This window comes from Anoplopoma fimbria, chromosome 23 (assembly GCF_027596085.1).
Source record: "Anoplopoma fimbria isolate UVic2021 breed Golden Eagle Sablefish chromosome 23, Afim_UVic_2022, whole genome shotgun sequence".
NCBI lineage: Eukaryota > Metazoa > Chordata > Actinopteri > Perciformes > Anoplopomatidae > Anoplopoma > Anoplopoma fimbria.
The window spans coordinates 1,500,506-1,524,604 of NC_072471.1; the positions used below are offsets into that span (position 1 = coordinate 1,500,506).

Sequence of the window (24,099 nt, forward strand, 5' to 3'; positions counted from 1 at the left end):
ATAGTACTCGTTTGTAATTAACTAGAAGCTTTTGTTCTTATGCTGGTCAGGTTTTTTATGAATATTGTGATCCGTGGTTCATTTGCCGTGCCCAATCATAGACCATCCTCCAATGACATCATCAAGGACGAACAACCATTTGCTGAACTGTTGATTATCGCCTTGGTGACATCATTTTTAAAAATAACTACTCAATTTTTTTTGACAAATCAGTCACGTTTTATTAAAAAAATGACAGTTTTTGGTGATCGTCAGCAGCAGTTCTGTATATTCAGGACTTCAGTTACATTTACAAAAACAGACAAACTGCTATCACAGTTGCCACAGTGCATGTTGGATCCTAAACTGAAGTGTGTTCAGCTGCAGTTCTTTTGATGGCCACCAGATGGCATGAAACAAAAACCCGCTAAATGTATTCAAGTGAGTGGAAAAATCAGCTCTTGGTGGCTAATTTCACGTGTTCCAGTGTGCATTGAGTTTTTCTTCCATTAAGAAAATAGCAAGGCATGAAAAAGACAATTTTTTTTGAGCCAATCAAGCTCAGCAGTTGTTGTTTGCTGTTTCCATTTTTGCCCAAGTTGATCACCAGTATTAGGATTCTTTTGTGTCTTTTGCGTTCTTTGGTGTACCGTTTTAGGGTGACAGTTTGTCTCCAGTGACAAACCGTGGTAAACCCAAACCTTCAGAGGTTGGAGATTTCTTAGCGACTTCCCTCTTGTGACTTTTCTTGTTGGGTAAAATGTCCAGCTCTGAGATTTGTAGCATCATATTCCTGTGTGAGTGGACCTCATTTGTTCTCCGAGCTCTGCGATTGGGAGTCTTGGTGTTTGATCGCTTCACTGTTGTTGGTTCCTTCCTTCTCGTCGTCCTCAGTCCCTGCCACTCCCTGGAAGTCGTGGTCGTACTCGGGGTCTGGCAGCTGCAGTGTGTTGTTAGGAGGACCGGGTGATCGTCGGGATTGGAATCGAGCCAGGCCTCTTCTCCGCCGTCCCAGAGCCTTGGGGCTCGGCAGGCTTCGGACCGACGCTTTCGATGACTGCCTGGAGAACTGGAGGGAGAACTGGCGACCCCGTGGCCGGGTTGGAGGGTGATATGTCCAACGGAATTCCTTCGGTCCCAGCTGGGTCGGGGAACAACAAACCGTGGAGCCGGTCCTGGAAATACAAAGAATGAATCAGACCACAAAGGAAAGTAAAAGGAGTGGGAGGGCAGGAAAAGAAACTCAAAGGAAGATATTACCAAATCTAAGACCAACTGTGGTTGCTTGTCATTTTGATAATCCCATTTTCTCAAAGCAGCAGCATAATGGTTCCATTAAGGCCAGTGATGGACAAACAAGGACTGCAAAGTCAGAAGTGATGACACTGAATTACCTCCAGGTATCCAGGCCCGGTGTCTCCTCAGAGGGGGAAGGATCCAGACCATTCTGAGGTTTTGCCGCTTCACCGTTGCCAGAAGAATCCATGCTGTGACGGACGTCAGCGGACAACGGCGGACTGACAACAAACCGGGGGAAAACAGTCGAGGGCGGACTTTCAGGAGATGGAGGGTTGCTGCTGACCTCCCTTAAGGTGGAAAGGGTGTCCATGGCAGGTGAGGGTTGAGCCATGTCCTCTGGACGTGGACTGACCCTGGATGGATCGAAGGACAATAAAATGAAAGACCAGCCGTTAAAACAATCACACAGAAATTGAAACCCACCAATATGGGTCCCATTAAGTGCCTTAAAATTGAACAATACTGAACCTGAAGTCTGGGAAGAAGCTTCCTGTTGCGTCACTGCTGTGTCGTTTGAAGACGGGTCGAGGAGGTTGGAGTTCAGGAGGGTCCTGAACGCTCAGGAGCCGGCGGACTCGACCCAGAACCTGCAAAACATCCAAAGATATGACCGTAGAAAAAGTTTAGATATCAACTGTTGTGAAGAAAGAAGAAAGAACTTCAGTCGCCGTAAAATCCTTAAAATCCTTTGTTTTACTATTATTCATTACCATGTTTAGATTCGTATAGTCTTTATCAGTCTATGTCATCTAGATGTTGTCACATTTGCATGATTCGTTTAGGGGTTCTGGTAGAATTCATCAAAGAGTCCTTTACTGTAGAATTTGGCTGCCAAAAGAATCATAATGTTTGGCTCATTCTAATATTTTAGGAGCTATATTTGTCAAAGGTTGTATGAAAGCTGTAGGAATGCCAAACTAAGTTTTTGCAAGAAATGACCACCCCAAAAACTATTAATACCTTCCTTGATTGATGTCCTCATGACATTCTCCATTATTTTCCACTGATATCTGTAAATGAGTTGTCTGTTATAACGTGCTTACTGACTGACAAACACTCATACAGGGTTAAAAACAGAAGTGATACAAAACGCTCTATTACCGACTCTTGGCGCCGAGCTAAAACAGACTCCTGTCTCCGAGGACGACTGTCGCTGACCTCAGTTTCGTCAATCTGCAGGATGTCAGAGAGTCTGGAAGAGACATTGGACCAAATATTTCTATGATGATGATGAAGAGTGTGTCCTCTAGGATACTAGTTTTATACATTATATTACCTTAAAAGTATTCCCTCCAAACAGATTATAATTAAAACAGAAAACATTGGCTAGCTCCCTGTGTAACAACCACGGAGGGTTACATGATTGGTTTCAACCAATCAGCTTGCTTGGTTGAAATGTTTAATATATAAAGCATGTGAGTGCGTGTTGACCCCATGTCGGTGGTGGAGCCGAGGAATGACGGGATGCAGTAGTCGGCGGCAGCCAGCGTGTACGGCGGCCGCGCCTCGCAGTCGTTCCAGTACATGTCTTTGGTCATGTGAGGCAGGTTCATGTGCATCTCGTCTACAGCCAGCAGAGACACCTGGAGGGACAGGGGAACAGGAAGGGACAACGATGAAAGGGTTATAGTGGGGTTTCTGTCTTTGAGAAAAGCCTACAGGAATGAGTTCAAAACCCAGAAATCAGTTGTGTTTGTGCAACAAAAGTACAACTTTATTATGTTTAGGAAACAGAAGCACATCTTTATTATGTGTAGGAAACAGAAGCACTTGGTTATGTTTAAGCAACAAAAGTGCAACTTGGTTACAGTAGGCAACAAAATGACTACTTGTTATGTTTAGGCAACAGAATTACTACTTTGTTATGTAACAGAAGAAGAACTTGGTTATATTTAAGTAACACAAATACTACTTGTTTTGTTAAGTAAACAAAAGTACTACTTGGTTATGTTTAGGCAATAAAACTACTACTTGGGGAATTCCATGGACTCATTCGTAATCCCAGACAAAGCGTTTTCTCAATGTGTACAATGCAGTTTTGTTGTTCAGGAACATGATTTTTAGGAGACAGGTTTGCAGAGAAAAGTACTCTGTTTCTAGAGTAATGTTATCCTGTGTCTGAGCGCTGTGATTGGCTGCCGACCTGAAGGTTCCTGTCGATGATCCAGTTCGCTTCAAAGTCGTCATCGTCTTCTCCGAACGGGTTGATCAGCTGCTCCGCTACCTGACGACAAGAAACAAATCACACCTGGAGTTCAGTCACACGTTTTCAGTGGGAACCAATGGGCTCCTGGCCACAGACAGGAAGTCAGAACAAAGTACTGGTTGTGTTTAGGCAACAAAAATACTTGGCTATGTGAAGACAACAAAAGTACTTGGTTAAGTTTATTTAACAAATGTACTTTGATATGTTGAGAAAACTAAAGTACTTGGTTAGGTTTAGGAAACAGAACTACTTGGTAATGTTAGGTAACAACAGTGCTCAGTACACCTTGAGCCAGCCGGAGTAGAAGAAGAACTGCAGCAGCGTGAAGACGGGGACGTAGAGGTCGAGGTCGTGTCCTTGGTAACCCTGGGTGGGGTCGAGAAACTGACGACCAATCAGACAAGCGAAGAAAAAGGTGTAGACGGCGAGAGTGACGACCTAAAGAGAGAGAGAGAAGAGAGAGAGAGAGAGAGAGTGACGACCAACAGAGAGAGAGAGAGAGAGACAGAGAGAGAGAGAGAGAGACAGAGAGAGAGAGACAGAGAGAGAGAGAGAGAGAGAGAGAGAGAGAGAGAAGAGAGAGAGACAGAGAGAGAGAGAGACAGAGAGAGAGAGAGAGAGAGAGAGAGAGAGAGAGAGAGAGAGAGAGAGAGAGAGAGAGAGAGACAGAGAGACAGAGAGAGAGACAGAGAGAGAGAGAGAGAGAAGAGAGAGAGAGAGAGAGAGAGAGAGAGAGAGAGAGAGAGAGAGAGAGAGAGAGAGAGAGAGAGAGAGAGAGAGACAGAGAGAGAGAGAGAGAGAGAGAGAGAGACAGAGAGAGATAGAGAGAAGAGAGAGAGAGAGAGAGAGACAGAGAGAGAGAGAGACAGAGAGAGAGAGAGAGAGAGAGAGAGAGAGAGAGAGAGAGAGAGAGAGAGAGAGAGAGAGAGAGAGAGAGAGAGAGAGAGAGAGAGAGAGAGAGACAGAGAGAGAGAGAGAGAGAGAGAGAGAGAGAGTCTTTACGGTTCTTCTCTGTGTGGGAGGTTCAGAGCTCTGATTCAGTTACAGTAATGATGGAGGAAGATGTGATTAGACGAGCTGTTGTTTTGACAGATATGAATATTAATGAGAGACAGACCTGAGTGTAAACCAGCGGGACGCCGACCCAGTCGTATCCGAAAAGAGTCGAACACCAAGTCCTGAAATGATTCATCTCCTGAAGACAGAAACAGATTCAGATTCATACATTTTCCCTCTGGTGTCACGTTACCTTCATGTCCGGCTAACGAGTGTTTAGAGTCTAAAGGGAATAAAAGTGTGTTTGTGTGTCTGCTTGTTGACATGATATCTGTAATCTAATGAGACGCTTCCATTAATAATTGAATTACTACATCTCAGAGGTACATGTTGTACTGATCATATAAACTGTTTAGAGTCACGTTGAGAATGTTCTGCAGGTCGATGCTGTCCTGGATGCGTCCTTCCTGTCGAGCTTTAGACGCCAAGTTGGAGAACCAGACGACGGGAATCCAGTACTTCAGGTGAGGAGAACGAATGTTCTCAAACACTTTCCTCTCCTCTGGAGTCATAAAACCTGTAGGTGGGCGGACAAAACTAGTTATCAGCATAAGAGCATCCAAAACCAAGACGGCCTCGTCAAAAAACAAGATCGCAACTTCCAAAACCAATATGGCAAAGGGGAAAAAACAAAGATCATGTGGTCCAAAAAAAACAAGATGCCGATTCCCAATACCATGATGTCGATGGATACATTTCTAAGATGGTGACGTCTAAAAACTAAGATGGGGATGGCAATAATCCAAGATGCCGACATAACAAGAAACCCAATAGCGACCGCCAAAACCAAGATGGCGGAGACCAAAAACCAAGATGACAAATATTAAATATATTATATTAAAAAGGCAGCTGGGGTGGTGATTAAAACAAAATAAAATGTGTAAAGGAGGCTTGTTGTGTTTGGATTTCTTTATATTCTTTATATCACAATTAAAAAGTATCCAGTTGTGTATTTATTTTACTTTTCACTGTTCTGTGTACAGGAAGACATTTCGACCTAGATTTGTCTCTTCTTTGGGTAAACAATTATGAACTACAAATATATTAAAATCTACAGTTGTTGACATGTTTGTGTTTTTAGACCAACAGATTAACCAAAAAAGAAAATGCATTGCCAAATTGTTCCCAAATGTAAATGTAAAACGGAAATCTGACAGACGTTCTGATTAAATAAAACAAAACAAAAAACGGCCTCATCATCAGCTGTGCTCTCAGAGTCCTGCTCTAATTGGACGATAACGAGCCAATCCCAGGGGTCGGATCAGACGCTTACAGGAAGGAGGAGAGACGGACGAGAAGGAGCTGAACTCCATCTGACTTTTATCTTTTCAGTTCAGCACAGACAGTTCTGTTAGAAACAAAACATAAATATATAACATCATTCATAACTTATATGAATCGAACCTTAAACTCTCTCACCTGCCTCGACCACGTGGTCCATGGTGGGGAAGCGTTTGCAGACGGCGGTGCTGACGGAGCGGAAGATGAGCAGCGACGTCAGGTTAACGTAACGTACGAGGGTCCGGCGCAGCAGGCGGCCATATTCATCTTTACCCTGAACACAACTGGAGGAAAGTGGAAATAACATACAATCACAAACCCCTGAACTACCCACCAGTACTGTGTGTTTGGGAGCGCTCTTAGTTCCTATGCATCTTGAACTAACCACCAATTGGTTTGTGGACGTTTTGAAGTCTCAAGTTCAGCTATTTGACCGTCGCCATCTTGGTTTTTGGCAACCAGTGGACAGGAAGTGACCATATTATGGACTGAGGAGGAGTGACGTAGAGACGCCGTATACGTCTCTGGTGTCGACCTGTCAATCAGTGTGTAGCCCCGCCCTAAAGCATCCCCTGCTTTATGGTCTGTTTGACTCTAAATGGAGCATCATTTACTAAATGAACATCATGCTGTATTGAAGAAGACTTGAAACTAGAGATTGAGACCATAAACTCATGTTTACAATGTTTACTGAGGGAATAAATCAAGAGAGAAGTAGAGTCATTTTCTCATAGACTGAGGAGTCGCCCCCTGGTGGACAGCAGAGAGAATGCAGCTTTAACACATGAAGCATCGGCTTCAAAAATACATTGATGTGCAAATGAATCGCACACAAAAAAACACTCTTGGTGTCTAAAAAGTCCAATCCATCAAAGTCAATAGACAGAAAAGAAATCCCAGTTAATCACATGACTTCTAAATGAATATTTAACTCACCTGGAGATGAGGAACATGAGTCGGTCCGGCCACGGCAGGTTGACAAACTGATTCCACCATCGATTCACCACCAGAGTCACATAAAAACCTTAAAAAACACAAATAATCTTAAATTACAATAAATCCGAAAAGGTGTGCGTGCGTACGTGTGTCTTTGCGTCTGTCCGTCCTCTGTAACATGTGTGTGTGGCTTAGGGAGTAGCATTTTTTAGCACATAACAAGTGTTTTTTTAGCATGTATTTGTCTCAAACATAGCCAGATTAATTTACTAATTATGGACATTAAACTTGAACAATAACAGGCCATTTATCTGATTTTATTATTGCACAGGTTTTTACTTTATTCTTGGTTTCTTTGTTTGTTTCTAGAAGCTTTGGGTTTCATAGACACAGGGCTGTGTTCAGGGTTCAGAGAAACAACATGTCTGACTGTGAGAGTGGATCAGATACACAAACACTCATCCAGCTTTTAGCCTTTCTCTGCTCGTTAATGATCTGTTTCCATTAGCAGCCGGCTAATGAGGCAACCCAACACCCCGTCTGTCTGTCTGTCTGTCTGTCTGTCTGTCTGTCTGTCTGTCTGTCTGTCCGTCTGTCTGTCTGTCTGTCTCTCTCTGTCTGTCTGTCTGTCTGTCTGTCTGTCTGTCTGTCTGTCTGTCTGTCTGTCTGTCTGTCTGTCTGTCTGTCTGTCTGTCTGTCTGTCTCTCTGTCTGTCTGTCTGTCTGTCTGTCTGTCTGTCTGTCTGCCTGTCCGTCTGTTGGTCTGCCTGTCTGTCTGTCTGTTGGTCTGTTATGCTTTCTGTACTCAGACAGGATGCAGAGTTATAGTTATTTTGATTTTTCTGTAAGATTCTGATATTTCAGTTCCACTTTAACACAACAATGTATCCTCACACAAAGTTTTATATGATATCTTACGAAAAGTAGATTTTTTTTTGCCTTTTTCCAACAAAAGTCCAGCAACACGTGTCGATTTCTGCTTGTTACATGAATTCAGTCTTTTCAAAATAAACTTTTGTGTTCAGAGGAAACAACTTAGTTAAGTTTAAGCAACAAAAGGTGAAATACTTAGTTAGGTTTAGTAAAAGATTGTGAAATATTAAGTTAGGTTTAGTAAAAGTTTTCAAATGCAAATTCACGGCTCATTGTGTTTTGTGGATATTGTACGAATCCTGACAGACTTCACACAGGAGACGGAGTTTGGATCTCTGGGAAGTTAAATCCTGCCTGTAGTTACCGCATGTAACCACATGTGTCGCCAAAGAGACTTTGAAGTAACTTTAAAGTACCAAAAGTAAAAGTTATCATTTTGCAGATTGGACCATTTCTGAATAGTATATATTATATTATTGGTACATAAATGTGATCGTTACTTTAATGTTGCAGCTGTTAAAGGTGGAGCTAATTTTAATTACTTTATATAATCTATAATAATAAATCATAATTTATTAGTTCACTTTTATTTTGTATTTAATTATCTGAAACTCCCAGATAAATATAATGCAGTAAAAATAACAATATTTAGCTCTAAGATGTTATGTAGGAGGAGAATAAAGTAACAGAAAGTGGAAATACTGAAGTAAAGTAGCTCAACATTGTATTAAAGTGCAGCACTCTGTTAATGTTCTGGTCTCTGGTATCCAAACAGAAGTTATCTGAGGGTCGGACTGTTGAGCGTTAAGCCTTTTTCCACGAGGACTAAAATGAACCCGACTCCTCCTGTGATATTAATAAACAACACACAGACACTGAGCCGCTTGATCTCCTGTGAATCTCATTAATGTCTAATCTTTAATAAGGAGTCCGTCTGAGGAGAGATAACGAGGCGGATAACGAACGTGTTATCTTTAAACGGGCTTCTGTTATTAATCAGAAATGTAACGTTTCAGTTTCACAGAATCAGGTTGTTTGTTATTTGTTATAGATTTTTTGGGGTTAAAAACAGTGTAACCTCTAACCTCAAGGTCACAGTATATTAAAGTGCAGGTTACCGTAGCAACATGGCTGAACAATAATTATTATCTCACTAGTTTAAGTTTCCATCATAAATGTATTCTTAAAGCTGAATCCAGCTATAGTGCAGTTATGTCCCGCCCTCCTCTGCCTCTGATTGGCTCACCCTGTTATTCCTGTGATTGATTTAAGGCAACAATCATTTACGGCACGCAGACAGGAAGAGTCTGTGTTTACAATTTAAAAACATGGCAAGGATTTCTTTTATGATATAAAAATGATCATTTATATTCTTTGAAACCTTGATTTCTTTTATTTTTTTATTTACCCATATCTCTATCTGTTTATCTATTTATCAAATTAGGTTATTACATTTTAGTGGTCTAATATAATCAATACAATGCTACAGCAAACACTATAGTACAACCCTGTACAGCACAATACAATACAATAAAACACAAAAGTAGCATGCATGGAAAGGAACTTTGGATGTATATTGTGCGACTACAGAATGAGGGACTCTGGTTTGTATTGACGCTGAGTTCATCATTGATCCTGTGAGAGCAGAGCGTCAGTGATCAGAGAGACGTACCCAGAACGAAGGTGACGGGGATCTGCTCGGCGTATTTATCGCAGTATATCGAGAGTTTCTCAAACAACCTCTTCTGCTTGTCGTAGAGGACGAGTCTGCGGAGGACACAGTCGTACATTTAGTATACAAGCTGTACTTTATCAGGTTCTTTTATACTCATACTTCACTACATCTCAGAGGGAAATATTGTACTTTTTGCTACATTTGCAAGGTTTATTTTGTTAATTTTGTTTGAGAGATGCTTCATGTGTTAAAGCTGCATTCTCTCTGCTGTCCACCAGGGGGCGACTCCTCTGGTTGTATAGAAGTCTATGAGAAAATGACTCTACTTCTCTCTTGATTTATTCCCTCAGTAAACATTGTAAACATGAGTTTATGGTCTCAATCTCTAGTTTCAAGTCTTCTTCAATACAGCATGATGTTCATTTAGTAAATGATGCTCCATTTAGAGTCAAACAGACCATAAAGCAGGGGATGCTTTAGGGCGGGGCTACACACTGATTGACAGGTCCACACCAGAGACGTATACGGCGTCTCTACGTCACTCGCAAAAGAAACCAAGATGGCGACGACAAACTCAAGGCTTCATAACATCAGTCTACAAACCAATGAGTGACGTCACGATTAATACCTCAACTTTTAATATACAGTCTGTGGTTATTCCTTGACTTTAATAGATTAAACTAATAGAAATGACAAAATCACATCATGTTTTATGAATTTTCTCCAATCATTTGAGATTTTGTTCTCTTCTTCTGCAGCGGTTTAATGGCACCTGGCCGGAGAACTAGCACCACCTACTGCTTATCCTAACATTCACATAACAGTAGCGGATAGAAACGCACTTAGATCACAGTTAAATACCTAAAATAGCATTTTCTTTTGTGTATTTTCTGAAAATTGTCTTTTGTCACATTTGGATAAAAACCTGGCTGCCAATTTGATTAAATTTAAGGTTTTTTTGGACATCTCAATGACCCAGAAGAGGAAGACATATCTTGTTGTCAGTAGAAACATTCTCTGCTGTTTTTTGGGGTCTTTCAGGAATATAATAAAAATGCAGAATACCACCAGCCTTGTGCTTTAAAAGAACAAATTACAATCAGTAACCTAAAGGAAGCAGAGAGCGTGTGACCTGTAGACGAGGCTCAGCAGCGTGTAGAGCACCACGAACACGATGAACTCTCGGTACAGCAGCTTGTAGATGCTTCCTCTCCAGCGCAGCAGCAGCCGGTGGAAACTGAAGAAGGTGGCGTTGGCGACTTTACTGGAATATGTGACGGTCATCGTGAGACGACCTGAGGGACAAACTGTCGTTACATCACAGCCTGAACTCCATTGTGACATTATGACTCAATACAGACACAAGTATTTATGTATAAGTATTATACTCACAGAAAGAACTCTCAGACGTCTTTGTTTGTCCTCAGCGGTGCTTTTCATCGGCTCCTTCTTTCCTGATTTGTTTCTGCCAAATGCCAACCAACCACTGCCCCCCCCTCTCTCTCTCTCTCTCTCTCTCTCTCGCCCACCATGATGCTGTCCAGTTTCCCAGTAATGCCAGGCATCACACACACACACACACACACACAAACACACACACATACTTACAGGTCCAGAGTGGTATTGATGAGCCGGCAAGCTAAATGTAGTCATGTTTCAGCTGTGTGTGTGTGTGTGTGTGTGTGTGTGTGTGTGTGTGTGTGTGTGTGTGTGTGTGTGTGTGTGTGCATGTGTGTGTGTTGGAATAGACAGCAGTGAAGGTAAACATTTATAAAAAGAAACGCAGTCAGCAACAACGTGATGTCCATCCTGTAAGACGACCAGTCACAGAAACTGAAATACGAACTTAAAGAAATTTAAAGTATGAATATTTTCCCGTTTACTGAATCAAGTAGAAAAGTGTTGACTTTGTATTTCAGTTTACTTTAATAGAGTTAAAGTTTGGTTGAGCAGCATCTAGTGGCCACTAGAGGAACTGCAGCTCAGAGCAATGGCTTTAAAGGAATAGTGGAATAATCTTATTCACTTTATTATCATTTATCATTTGTTTTGTACGTAGAGTCATTTATTATACTGTGTGATCTTTACTTTTGGATTTTTTTGCTTTTCTTGTTTTACTGATACTATTATATTCCTTTATTGATCCCCATGGGGGAAATTCAAGTGTTGCAGCAGCTCAACTACACAGACACAGACAATAAATACACATACTATACAACAAAATAAAGATAGACATAGACAGTCTCGATACTGTGTGATTTTGAATGATTCTTGTAGTTTTCTTGTAGTTTTTCTGTGTGGAGAACAAGAAGAGTGACCACTTTGTGAAAGCTAATGTGGATCCACATAAAGAATGTCTGTGTTAAAGTACAGGTTTTTTCGTATTCGTATTCGTATTTGTATCGTCTTCCATGTTAAGCATTTTATGCTTAATAACGAAAATATAAAAAATGAAAACAACCAATAATAATAATATTTAACCAATTTACATTACATTACAGTCATTTAGCAGATGCTTTTCTCCAAAGCAACTTACAATAAGTAAGTCTTTATTAGTTACGCCGTGCCTTAAACTTTAGCAAAAAATACAAAAATAAAATAATTATAGAGAAAAAGTTTTATCATCTGATGTGTTTTCATCATATTTTTGTGAATTATATATTATTAGTTATTATTAATCATTATGATTAATAATAATAATAAATTATTATTATTATTATTATTATTATTATTATCATAGTAATAAGGACTTTGGTTCCTTTGTTGTGAAGTTTTGAATTTGGAAAGTACTCCTTTAAAACTTCAGTGAAGCATAAATGAAACGGAGTGAGACGTCTTCATTTCCCTTTCCTTTGTGTCCTTTACACAGACGTAGATCGTCTCTGACAAAATGGCGGCGGAAAGAGAAACAGTTCTGATGTCTTCATCATGTTTTGGGGATTTTATTGATTAGCACTAATAAGGATTAAAATAATAACAACACAGTGTTAACATTTGGTAAAGACCAAGATTGTTACTTTATAATAATACGTTTTAAATTTGTAAAGAATTCCTTTAAAAGTCCGCCATGATGGATGCTGTAACTCTAGTACAGCATAAACAGAACGGAGTGAGACGTCTTCACTGGTATCCGTTATACGCATGCGCAGACACAGATCGTTTGTGATGTGGTTCTCCCGTCGCCTCTCTCTTCAGGTCTTCAGCCGCGCCGCTGAAGCCCCGCCCCTTTGGGAGAATTTCGCGGCAAAATCAAGCGTTGACACACGAAGAGCCAGCAGCAGCAGCGGCACTAAGAACAGGTAAAACAACACAAAACAACACACAACAACACGAAACAATACACTTTAGTCCTCACATGGGTGGTTTTTATTAATGTGAGCCACAGTTTGTGTTGCTAGGTAACCGTCCGCCATGTTTAATACGCCATTAAGGAGTTAGCTCAGTTGCTAACCAGCTAGCTGACGCCTCGAATGCTCCAATGTGATTGGCGCTCCTTTCCCCTCATCGTCCAATCGGATGCGTTGAGGGGCGGGTCTTCTGTGGTTGACGCCCCCGTATTCCTCATCGTCCAATCGGATGCGTTGGGGGCGGGTCTTGTGGTTGGCGCTCTTTTTCCTTATCGTCCAATCGGATGCGTTGAGGGGCGGGTCTTCTGTGGTTGACGCCCTGACAACCGCATGGCAACGGACTAGATGTTTAAATTTATAAATTAATAATAATAATAACTTTTCCTAATCACATGTATCAATAGATAGATTAATAGATTGATTCAGATTTCAGTGTATTTTAACAAACACCTGTCTTGACTTCCGGTCGTCTCTCTGTTCTGCGCATGCGCAGTAGAGCCATGCCGTCCAACGTGGAGATCAAAGCCACAGTGAGCGACCCGACGCTGTTCGCCAAGATGGCCGCCGAGCTCAGCCAATCAGAGGGCTCCATCATCAGACAGCATGACACGTTCTTCAACTGCAGCACAGGACGACTGAAGCTCCGAGACCTCATGGTACACATGATTAATACACTGTTAATTATTATTAGTCACTAAAAAAATATATAAAAAAAAAAAAAAAAAAAAAATGTTAGAATAAATCAAATTTTTATTGATTTATTCTAACATTTTTTTTAATAAAAAATTTTATATAATTTTTTTTAAAGAAGACGAATAAACTAAAATAAATATATTAATATAATAAAAATAAAAATAATAATAATAATATACAGACATACAAAAAAAGATGAGAAGACAATAAAAAAATGTAGCTAAAAAATAAAATTAACAAATCAATAAATGAATAAAATAAAACTTAATAAAAAATACATAAGATACCAACACAAATTATAATAGATTTAAAATAAATCCATTAATAAAACTTGTTTTTTTGTATAAAAAATAGAATTATAATATTATTTTTAATTAAACAATTATATTAGTATTGCCTGAATACACACATCCTGTACAGTGGTATTGAACTGACTCATTGGTTGTTTGTTTGTTTGTTTGTCAGAACAAGTCGGGTCAGCTGATCTTCTACGAGCGTCCCGACACCGACGGACCCAAACTGTCCCGTTACTCCATCAGTCCGACCAGCGACCCGCCCAGCCTCCGGGTAAAAACCACAGAACAGCCAGAGTGTTTCTGCAGACACAAACTTCTACAATGCCATGTTTTATATATATATGTGTGTGTGTGTGTGTGTGTGTGTGTGTGTGTGTGTGTGTGTGTGTGTGTGTGTGCGTGTGCGTAGGCCGTGCTGTCAGACGCCCTCGGGGTTAAAGGTGAGGTGAGGAAGGAGCGGCGGCTGTTTCTGATTGGTCAGACCAGAGTTCACCTGGACAACGTGGAGGGACTGGGAAACTTCATGGAGCTGGAGGTCACACACACACACACACACACACACACACACACACACACACCTGAACTTACACACTCTGAGACGCTCACACAGACACATGGTTTATTGTAACTTGTATTGAAATTAGGAATTGATAAATGATAATTGTTTAGGTCCTTCGTAAATTAGGTTTTTTAATTTGGTTTTAGCCTCAAAAATGTGAAGATATTTCTGCTTTTCTTTTTATTATTATTATTATTATTATTATTATTATTATTATTATAATTATTATACATTCAATAATCTTTATTTTAAGACACTTGGTTGACAAGAAAAACTTTTTTTTCTGACATTTTACAGACTTAATGATGAATCAAAAAAAATGATAAATTGATATTAAATGATAACCTGCCTTCATGGATACAGTGTTTTTTGAAGGTTGAATATAATAACTTTTATTATCTATTAAGCTTAAATATTGTTTTGGGAAAAGCCTATTACATTAATTTAGTAATTTTAATGATGCTGTTTTGTATCATAATCGTAATATTTGAGTCTTGCAATTATGAAAAAATTATGATTAAAAAAGTATTTCCTATTAATGAAAAAGATTCTGATTATCCCATAATTACCAGCAAATTATCTCATAGTTGTCTTATTTAGTTTGTAAAGAAATAAACATCCAGTCTTGGGAAATATTAAACCTTTTATTAGATAAAGTTTATTAGAGAGTTTTAAAAGAAGAGGGATGACGTTGCATCTTAAACTGGATGGCGCCTCGACTCTTCCTGGTTTAATCAGCTGATCAGCTGAACAACATGTTTGTTTGTTTGTTCAGGTGGTGATGCGTCCGGAGCAGACTGTTGAGGACGGACAGAAGGTCGGTTTGATTTCTGTGTAAACATAAAATTCTACCTGTATCAATTTTACATTAGCATTTAAAAGTAGATAAATATTGGTAAATATTCGTGTGTTTCAAGATCAACAGATAAACATTTATGTTCTAAATGATTAGATTTGATCCGTTTTGTTTTGTTTTGTTTTGTTTTAGGTGGCCGAGGATCTGATGGAGAAGCTGTGCGTCTCAAAGGAGAGTCTGGTGACGGGAGCGTACATGGACCTGTTACTGAAGGGACACAAAGAGACGTAAAACAAGCGCACACCTGGAGAAAAACCTGCATAACTGAACTCCTCAGTACTGTCAAACAGTAATGAAAGTAGAGGTATCAGAATACTCTGTAGTAATAGTACTGTGATCAGAATACTGATTTAAAATAGAAACGTTGTATTTTAGTTCTTTGACTGATTAATTAATATGAATAAAGACTTTTTCTAAATAAAGGAACTCAAAAAGATCAGCTTTGTGTGTGTGAATGGATTCAAACTGCTTCTTGCAGAATGAAGTTAGTTTAAAAAAAGCAGAAAATAAAATGACAATATTTGTTTACCTGAACAACTTCAAGTACTTTTGCTCTAAAGGTGTTTTGTCCACTAGGGGGCAGAAAAACTCACAACAGTCTGTGAGGTAAATCGTCTTTGTTCTAATCACTCACAGGTTCTCTTTAGATCCTTCAGGTGTTTTTCTGCTCTAATGAAGTTATTTTACACGACAAAGCAACACAAATACATTCTGCTGTGTAGCTGTTATTGTTTGTTATTGTTGCTGTTTGTTTTCTCTGGTCAGAGATCAGATGATGAAGGATTTTTCAGCAGATTTTAGATCAGAAACCAATCAGAGTACAGGCTCCTTCAGTCCAGCAGAGGGCGCTGTAACTCTGCAGCAAAGACAAAACAGCTGTTTATGTCATAAAACTTTATTTATCTCAGAGGGAAGGTGATGTAGGAAAAGAGTGCAAATATACAGTAATAGAAATACAAAATATTCAGAATGCAAAAACATTTTTAAAATGCCCAAAATATGTAAAAAGTATTTTTTTTATCAAACCAACACAATTCATAATTTTCTCAGCTGCGACTTTACCTATAAAACATTTAATTATATCTTCCTGAAAAAAATGCCTTCAGAGGTTTAAAATGTGTAAAACTATATTAATGTGCGTTTTTTTAATGTAAATGTGCTAAAACTCTGGAAATCAAACAGTACTATTGTTCCAGACCTCTTGTAAAATGTATTTGTGGACGTTAAATTAAAGTTATCTTTAAACTGAATAATACATTTATTAATTTGCTGCAAGCAGGTCGTGTTTAAATATTAATTTATAATATTATTAGGAAATATTGTGATGTTTCTATGGGGAAATATTTTATCTAAATGTCAGTAAATTGTTGCATCTGATAGATAAATGTTGACCTCATCACTTCATACTAAATTCACCAGAGGAGTTTTTACTGATGTTTTTTTATATATAAATCATAGAACAAAACATTTAAATCTCCCCACAGACCTGAATTCAGACATTTTGACTTCTAGACGAGACAACCGGAAGTGCTGACTCATTTGGGACCCCCCCCCACCCATTTACCGCCTGTGATTTGGGCTCGCGGTGGATTTGACCCAAACAAAACAAAAACACCTACGTCACAGTTTATCCAGTAACTTAAAGCCACCTGACAGAACTTTCATTTAGTGTTGGTTCTGGCGCCCCCTGTGGACAACAGTGGTACTGCACCTGAGCACCAGAGTCCCTTTAGAAAACCTCTCGTTTACTGCAGCAGGGTCTGACAGTCTGACCCGCTCAGTCCTGGTTCTGGTTCTCCTGTGCCCCCTTCCTTTCAGAGGGTCCAGTAACACAGTCTGGGTCTCCAGCAGCGTGGTGTCGGTGTTGGCATTCAAAATAACTTTATTGAAACACAATCTTCTCTCTGATGGTCTCGTTTGCTGATGGAGGTCTATAGAGGATCAGGACTAAACTGAGACTGGTTCAGTTAAAAGTTAACTTTAAAGTTAATGAAATTATTATATATTTTAATAATCTTTTATATATTTTTAAGTATTTGAGGGGGTCATGGTATAAGTATAGATTTAACAGACCTCTAGTATAAAGAAAAGTTACTTATGTGGATCAAATATGTATCATCAATCAGATTCTTTAAGGTTGTTGAGGTCATTTTTGAAAAATCATTATAAACTATATTTAATTCAGTATTTAGTCCTTTAAAATGTGTTTTTCTTTTATTATTGTGCCTGAATTTGAGCAGAAAAGCCAGTTCCTCCCACCAGTCGCTTTATTGGAGCTCCATCTGTTCTCACAGTCGCCTCAGTTCATTCACAGATAAACTGACTCCAGGTCAGTCCTTCCTTCAGTCAGCAGCAGATCTTATGTTGCTGCCGATGATTCATCCATCAACTGTGATCGCTGTTGTTTTGTTTCATGCAGTGACAGTTTAGACAAACAGTGTTGACATCCGGCTGAACCTTTCAAACCCCAAAAATAACTAAAAACACAAATATCTGTTTTGATCCAGACTTCAGAATAAAGTTATTATCTGATGACAGGTTGTTTTGTTTCAACATAAAACGGTCAAAGGACACTTTAAACTCTCCTCCTTCATCAGATTAAAGCTTGTTAGGTCAGTTTTACATATACTATTACTACTACTGTGAGTGTCCTACTATTACTAATATCATGTATTCTATAATTACATTATTAATACTGGTGTATTAATGGAAAAGCAGGATTTTACTGTTGTAGTTTGTTGAGCTGGAACTCATTTTCATCTATTAATTAATGATTATTTTAATTATGGATTAAATCTGCTGATTATTTTCTCCATTAATTGTTTGTTTGGTTTCTAAAAATAGTGAGAATTGTTATGATTAGTTTAACTTGTACAAACTCATTTTAAACCAATAAGAAGCTAAAGTTCTCCACATGGACTGTTTACCTGCCTTCAGCCAAAGCTCCATCGTGATTGGTCGATACTTCTCCGACTACAAACAGAAACCAGAACACCTTTGATACCAAAACATCGTCCCGTTGGCTCCAGATTCTAAATGTTGATGAAAATATTACTTTTATTATTTTTTTGTCAATAATAAAATAAATGAGATAAAATAGAAAGTAGCAGGAAAAGTACGTGGAGATTGTACCTGTACTTGTAAATGTACTTTCATCGCTCTATTCTCGTAATGTAGTGTTTGACATAAAACGATGTGTATACTACCGACATGTATACTGCCATTTATACTGGCGTGTATACTACGGATGTGTATAGTACTGGCGTGAATACTACCTATGTGTATACTACATATAGTATACCACCTGCGTGTATTCTACCGAAGTGTATTCTACAGGCATGCATACTACCAAGAGTATACTACCTGCGTCTATACCACCTGCTTATATACTAATGTGTGTACCACCTGTGTGTATACTACCACCGTGTATACCACCTGTGTGTATACTACCAGTGTGTGTACCACCTGTGTGTATACTACCAGTGTATACTACCACCTGTGTGTATACTACCAGTGTATACTACCACCTGTGTGTATACTACTGGTGCACTACTGTGTATACTACCAGTGTGTATACCACCTGTGTGTATACTACCTGCGTGTATACTGCCAGTGTGTATACTACCAGTGTGTATACCGCCTGTGTGTATACTACTGATGCACTACTGTGTATACCTGCGTGTATACTACCAGTGTGTATATCACCTGTGTGTATACTACCAGTGTGTATACTACCAGTGTGTATACCACCAGTGTGTATACTACCAGTGTGTACCGTCTCCTCAGTGAGGAAGGGGCGAATCCTCCTAGAGGAGGAATCTGCCTGTGTGTATACTACTGGTGCACTACTGTGTATACCTGCGTGTATATACTACCCATCACCTGTGTGTATACTACTGGTGCACTACTGTGTATACCTGCGTGTATACTACCAGTGTGTATATCACCTGTGTGTATACTACCAGTGTGTATACTACCTGCGTGTATACTACCAGTGTGTATACTACCAGTGTGTATATCACCTGTGTGTATACTACTGGTGCACTACTGTGTATACCTGCGTGTATACTACCAGTGTGTATATCACCTGTGTGTATACTACCAGTGTGTATACTACCTGCGTGTATACTACCAGTGTGTATACTACCAGTGTGTATATCACCTGTGTGTATACTACTGGTGCACTACTGTGTATACCTGCGTGTATACTACCAGTGTGTATATCACCTGTGTGTATACTACCAGTGTGTATACTACCTGCGTGTATACTACCAGTGTGTATACTACCAGTGTGTATATCACCAGTGTGTATACTACCTGCGTGTATACTACCAGTGTGTATACTACCTGCGTGTATACTACCAGTGTGTATACTACCAGTGTGTATACTACCTGCGTGTATACTACCAGTGTGTATACTACCTGCGTGTATACTACCAGTGTGTATACTACCAGTGTGTATACCACCAGTGTGTATACTACCAGTGTGTATATCACCTGTGTGTATACTACTGGTGCACTACCATGTATACCTGCGTGTATGTCAATGTGCATACCGGCTGACTGGCACGTATAGCGCAGTATTTACCTGCATGTATACTAGTGTGTGTACCACTTTGCATACTAGCTGGTGCATACTGGGTGTATACTGGTGATATACTACCCTGTATACAGGTGATATACTGGTGTATACAGGTGTATACTGGTGATATACTATGCTGGTGTATGCTGTTGTATGCTTGTGTATGCTGGTGTATACTGGTGTATGTTGGTGTATGCTGGTGTATGCTGGTGTATGCTGGTATACTGGTGTATGCTGGTGTATGCTGGTGTATACTGGTGTATGCTGGTATACTGGTGTATGCTGGTGTATGCTGGTTTATACTGGTGTATACCGGTGTATGCTGTATGCTGGTGTATGCTGGTGTATACTGGTGTATGCTGTATTCTGGTGTATACTGGTGTATACTGTATGCTGGTGTATGCTGGTGTATGCTGGTGTATGCTGGTATACTGGTGTATGCTGGTGTATGCTGGTGTATGCTGGTATACTGGTGTATGCTGGTGTGTGCTGGTGTGTGCTGATGTATGCTGGTGTATGCTGGTGTATGCTGGTATACTGGTGTATGCTGGTATACTGGTGTATGCTGGTGTATGCTGGTGTATGCTGGTGTATGCTGGTGTATGCTGGTGTATGCTGGTGTATGCTGGTGTATACTGGTGTATGCTGGTATACTGGTATACTGGTGTATGCTGGTATACTGGTGTATGCTGGTGTATGTTGGTGTATCCTGGTGTATGCTGGTGTATACTGGTGTATACTGGTATACTGGTGTATGCTGATGTATGCTGGTGTATGCTGGTGTATACTGGTATATCACCCCAGACCGATGGACAGTGGAAAGGAGGACCCTGAAGCAGATGCTGAAGAAGGTGATAGACGGAATTGGGACCAGCTGCTTCCCTATCTCATGTTCTCGATCAGAGAAGTGCCCCAATGCTGTATGCTGGTGTATACTGGTGTATGCTGGTATACTGGTGTATGCTGGTGTATGCTGGTATACTGGTGTATGCTGGTATATGCTGGTGTATGCTGGTATACTGGTGTATGCTGGTGTATGCTGGTATACTGGTGTATGCTGGTGTATGCTGGTGTATGCTGGTGTATGCTGGTGTATGCTGGTATACTGGTGTATGCTGGTGTATACTGGTGTATGCTGGTGTATACTGGTGTATGCTGGTGTATGCTGGTGTATACTGGTGTATGCTGTTGTGTAACACAGCAGCAGTTGTTCAGAGCTCTCAGTGATTCTCATCCTCTGACTGAGGTTCACATGTGGAAAACACCCTCTTCATCTCCTTTGGGGGTCATGTGACTCCGGCTGCCAACGAGGCGCTCTGATTGGTCGATCCCCGCTCTCATGGAAAACACAAAATCTAATTAAACTGAAAACATTTATAATAACATACATATATTTATATATTTTTACTCCCTATCATCATGCGAGGGAACAAAAATACTCTCGGTGGAGAAGTAATGACTTGCCATCAAGTGGGCCCTGGAAACCCTGAAGTACTACCTGTTGGGCGCCACACCCTGGCCCGAGGAATAAGGACAGTAACGCCAGGGTCACCCGCTGGTTCCTATCATTTACAACCTTTTGCCTATCATCATGACTTGTTCACAGGTCCGCGGATGCCCTATCCAGCCACGGCTCGTCATCATCGGCCAGTGATGATGATGATGATGATTTTTATTTCTTTAGCTATTGCACGGTTGCCATGGCGACGGGGCCGCTCCTCCACACCCACGCCGCTCACCCTCTCTCTCTCTCTCTCTCTCTCTCACTCTCTCTCTCTCTCACTCTCTCTCGAGAAAGAGAGAGAGTGAGAGAGAGAGAGGTGTGTTTTCTAACCCACGCAATAGAGTGGGAGACAACGTGCACACTCACACGTGCACGCCCTCACACACACACACACACACAGGAGCTGGTATGCTCGGAGTGTGTGTGTCATGCTGGCAGTGTGTGGGCTGAACCGACCAGCCTTCCACTCATCCTGCCTCTCCCTCTCTCCCTCCTCTTCTTCTCCTCTCTCTTTACGTCTCCAGATACACCTCCTCTTCCTCCTCTTCCTCCTCTTCTTCTTTTTTCCATCCTCCATCCTTCCTCTCTCTCTCCTCCATCCTTCCCTCTCTCTCTCCTCCATCCTCTCTCTCCATCAGTCCTTCCTTTTCTTTTCAGTTTATCATCATGGAGAACGAGTCGGTGATCTTCTGGGTGAGTCTCTCTCTCTCTGCAGCCCTGTGTGTGTGTGTGTGTGTGTGTGTGTGTGTGTGTGTGTGTGTGTGTGTGTGTGTGTGTGTGTGTGTGTGTGTGTGTGTGTGTGTGTGTGTGTGTGTGTGTGTGTGTGTGTGTGTGTGTGTGTGTGTGTGTGTGTCTCGGTTACTTGCTGCCGGTCTGTAACTTTAGAAGTCGTGACTAATTTCTCTTTAAAGTTAACCTTTTTTTTTAACTCTCGTCGTCCTTTCATCTCATCCTTTCGTTTCCTCATCACCTTGCCTCCTCCCTTCCTTTCCTTACCTTCTCTGCATTCCTTCCCTCTTTTCCTTCACTACTCTCCTCGTTCTTCCTCGTTCATTTCTTCTTACCTTTTCCTCTGTCCCGTCATCTCCTTCCCTCTTCCCTCATTTGCTTCCTTGCCTCCTTTCATTCTTTCCTTTCCTTTTCTGTCCCATTCATCTCCTTCTGTCATTTCTTCATTTCATCCTCTTTCCTTGCCTACCCTCCTTCGTTCCTCATTCATACTTTCATCCTTTCCTTCATCTCATCTTTCTCGTCTTCTCCCTCGTCTCTTCATTTCCTTCCCTCTTCACTTATTTGCTTCCTTGGCTCCTTTCGTCCTTTCCTTTCCCTCTCTCTTCCCATCATCTCCTTCCCTCATCCCCTTGTTTTCCTGCTGTCCTTTCCTGGCCTCTTCCATCCTCTCTCCTCTTCTTTCCTTATTTCCTTCTTCTTCACCTGTCATCTGCCTCCTTTCCTTAATTCCTCCATCCTTTTCTCATTCCTCCTCACCTGAGTTGCTTTCTTTCCTTTCTCTTCTGTCCTTGTTGCTACACCCTTTAGTCCTTTCCTTCTCTCCTCATTTCACCTTGTTTTATTTCTCCTCATCCACTTCCTCTCTTCCTGTTCCTCCCTCTTCTTTACGGATTCCCATGCCTCCTTTCCTTCCTTTCCTTTTATCTGCTCCTTTCCTTTCTCTTATCCCTCTTTCCTTTTCCTCCCATCTTTCTTTTATATTCTCCTTCATCTCCTTTCACCTTCCTTCACTCCTTTCCTTTCCCTTTCCTGCTTTTCCCTTTAAATGTCTGTCTTTTTCCATCATTCCTTTTCCATCTCTCCTTCCCTCCCTCTGTCTCTCTGAGGGTTGTCTTTTTATTTCCTGTTTCCCCCAGCATCAATTTCAATCCTGTGTGTGTGTGTGTGTGTGTGTGTGTGTGTGTGTGTGTGTGTGTGTGTGTGTGTGTGTGTGTGTGTGTGTGTGTGTGTGTGTGTGTGTGTGTGTGTGTGTGTGTGTGTGTTATGTAAGCTCAGCAGAGAGTGTGTAGGCCGTAGTCTCAGACCGTCTATCTGAGGAGATGATCTGCCTCGAACACTTCAAACAGGAAGTGGATCTTCTTCTTCTTCTTCTTCTTCTTCTTCTGCAGCCCTGACACCTTTTTTTAAAACACGTGGTTGTCATGGCAACGTGTTAAGGCCATCGCTGTGGCTTCATGCCGCATGCATTGGTGGTCAAAGGTTAAACTGCATCGCCGGCTGAATCGACAGACGAATAATCACCTGAATCTGAAGCGGCTCTCGTCTTTACGGAGCTTTAAAGTGAGTTTCAGACTTTAACTTTAATGTTTATTAACTTTAATGTTTATTAACTTTAATGTTCTGGTTCAGATGAAGAAGAAGCTGTTAATAAAAACACCAAACACGACCTGTTCAGCATCAAACAGCAGAAGGATCCATTCTAAACTAGCTGGTGAACAAAGTGGAGTAGTTAGCAGCTAAAGACACAGATATTTCCCTCAGGAGGTGGTTGAGACCAAAAATGGAGCTAAAAGAGAAAGAATTACATTCATCAGGTGACAGAAAAAGAAAGACTTTTAATGAATCATCATTTTATTATGTAAACTTATGAATGTGGAAATAATCACAGCTTGATTCTGTGGATTTTGTCCCTGAATCTGACCAAATCTTAATCAATGACCAACAACATATTTTGTTACTTAGTTTGGAGGTCTTTCAGTTTTTTTCTAAACTTAAAAAATATCCTGTCAAAGCTGTAAAATAAACATTGTTCACTTCCTGTTCAGCAGACAGACTCAGTTATTAACTAGCTTGTGAACAAAGTGAAGCATTTAGCAGCTAAAAAGACAGATATTCGTCTCAGGAGGTGGAGGAGACCAAAAACAGAGCAAAATGACAAGAAATCCTTATTCATTATGATTTCAACGGAATTAAAAATACGATTTGGTTATTAAAAAAATGGGATCG

General features: G+C 40.4%; 2 protein-coding genes across 2 annotated transcripts; one reads left to right on the forward strand and one right to left on the reverse strand.

Moving 5' to 3' along the window:
- Positions 1–787: 787 nt before the first annotated feature.
- On the reverse strand, positions 788–10,588 carry LOC129112810 (bestrophin-3-like). The gene is made up of 13 exons (XM_054625044.1): positions 10,437–10,588; positions 9,302–9,396; positions 6,758–6,845; positions 5,960–6,105; positions 4,903–5,057; positions 4,602–4,679; positions 3,770–3,922; positions 3,422–3,502; positions 2,710–2,861; positions 2,380–2,470; positions 1,747–1,865; positions 1,374–1,631; positions 788–1,154 (listed from the first exon to the last, which is right to left on the reverse strand). The coding sequence occupies exons 1-13, from the start codon at positions 10,586–10,588 to the stop codon at positions 788–790; spliced, it is 1,935 nt and encodes a 644-aa protein (XP_054481019.1).
- A 1,820-nt stretch (positions 10,589–12,408) lies between these two features.
- Positions 12,409–15,483, forward strand: LOC129112726 (uncharacterized). The gene is made up of 6 exons (XM_054624940.1): positions 12,409–12,603; positions 13,145–13,307; positions 13,810–13,911; positions 14,050–14,175; positions 14,975–15,016; positions 15,188–15,483. The coding sequence occupies exons 1-6, from the start codon at positions 12,446–12,448 to the stop codon at positions 15,284–15,286; spliced, it is 690 nt and encodes a 229-aa protein (XP_054480915.1). The 5' UTR covers positions 12,409–12,445; the 3' UTR covers positions 15,287–15,483.
- Positions 15,484–24,099: the final 8,616 nt, after the last annotated feature.

Coding starts and splice junctions, on each gene's coding strand:
- LOC129112810 (XM_054625044.1), bottom strand. CDS start 10,588: ATGACCGTCACATATTCCAGTAAAGTCGCCAACGCCACCTTCTTCAGT. Junction 6,106..6,757: donor CTCATGTTCCTCATCTCCAG/GTGAGTTAAATA, acceptor ACTTTCCTCCAG/TTGTGTTCAGGGTAAAGATG. Junction 2,471..2,709: donor GGCTCCACCACCGACATGGG/GTCAACACGCAC, acceptor TGTCTCTTCCAG/ACTCTCTGACATCCTGCAGA.
- LOC129112726 (XM_054624940.1), top strand. CDS start 12,446: ATGCGCAGACACAGATCGTTTGTGATGTGGTTCTCCCGTCGCCTCTCT. Junction 12,604..13,144: donor AGCAGCGGCACTAAGAACAG/GTAAAACAACAC, acceptor GCGCATGCGCAG/TAGAGCCATGCCGTCCAACG. Junction 13,308..13,809: donor TGAAGCTCCGAGACCTCATG/GTACACATGATT, acceptor TTTGTTTGTCAG/AACAAGTCGGGTCAGCTGAT.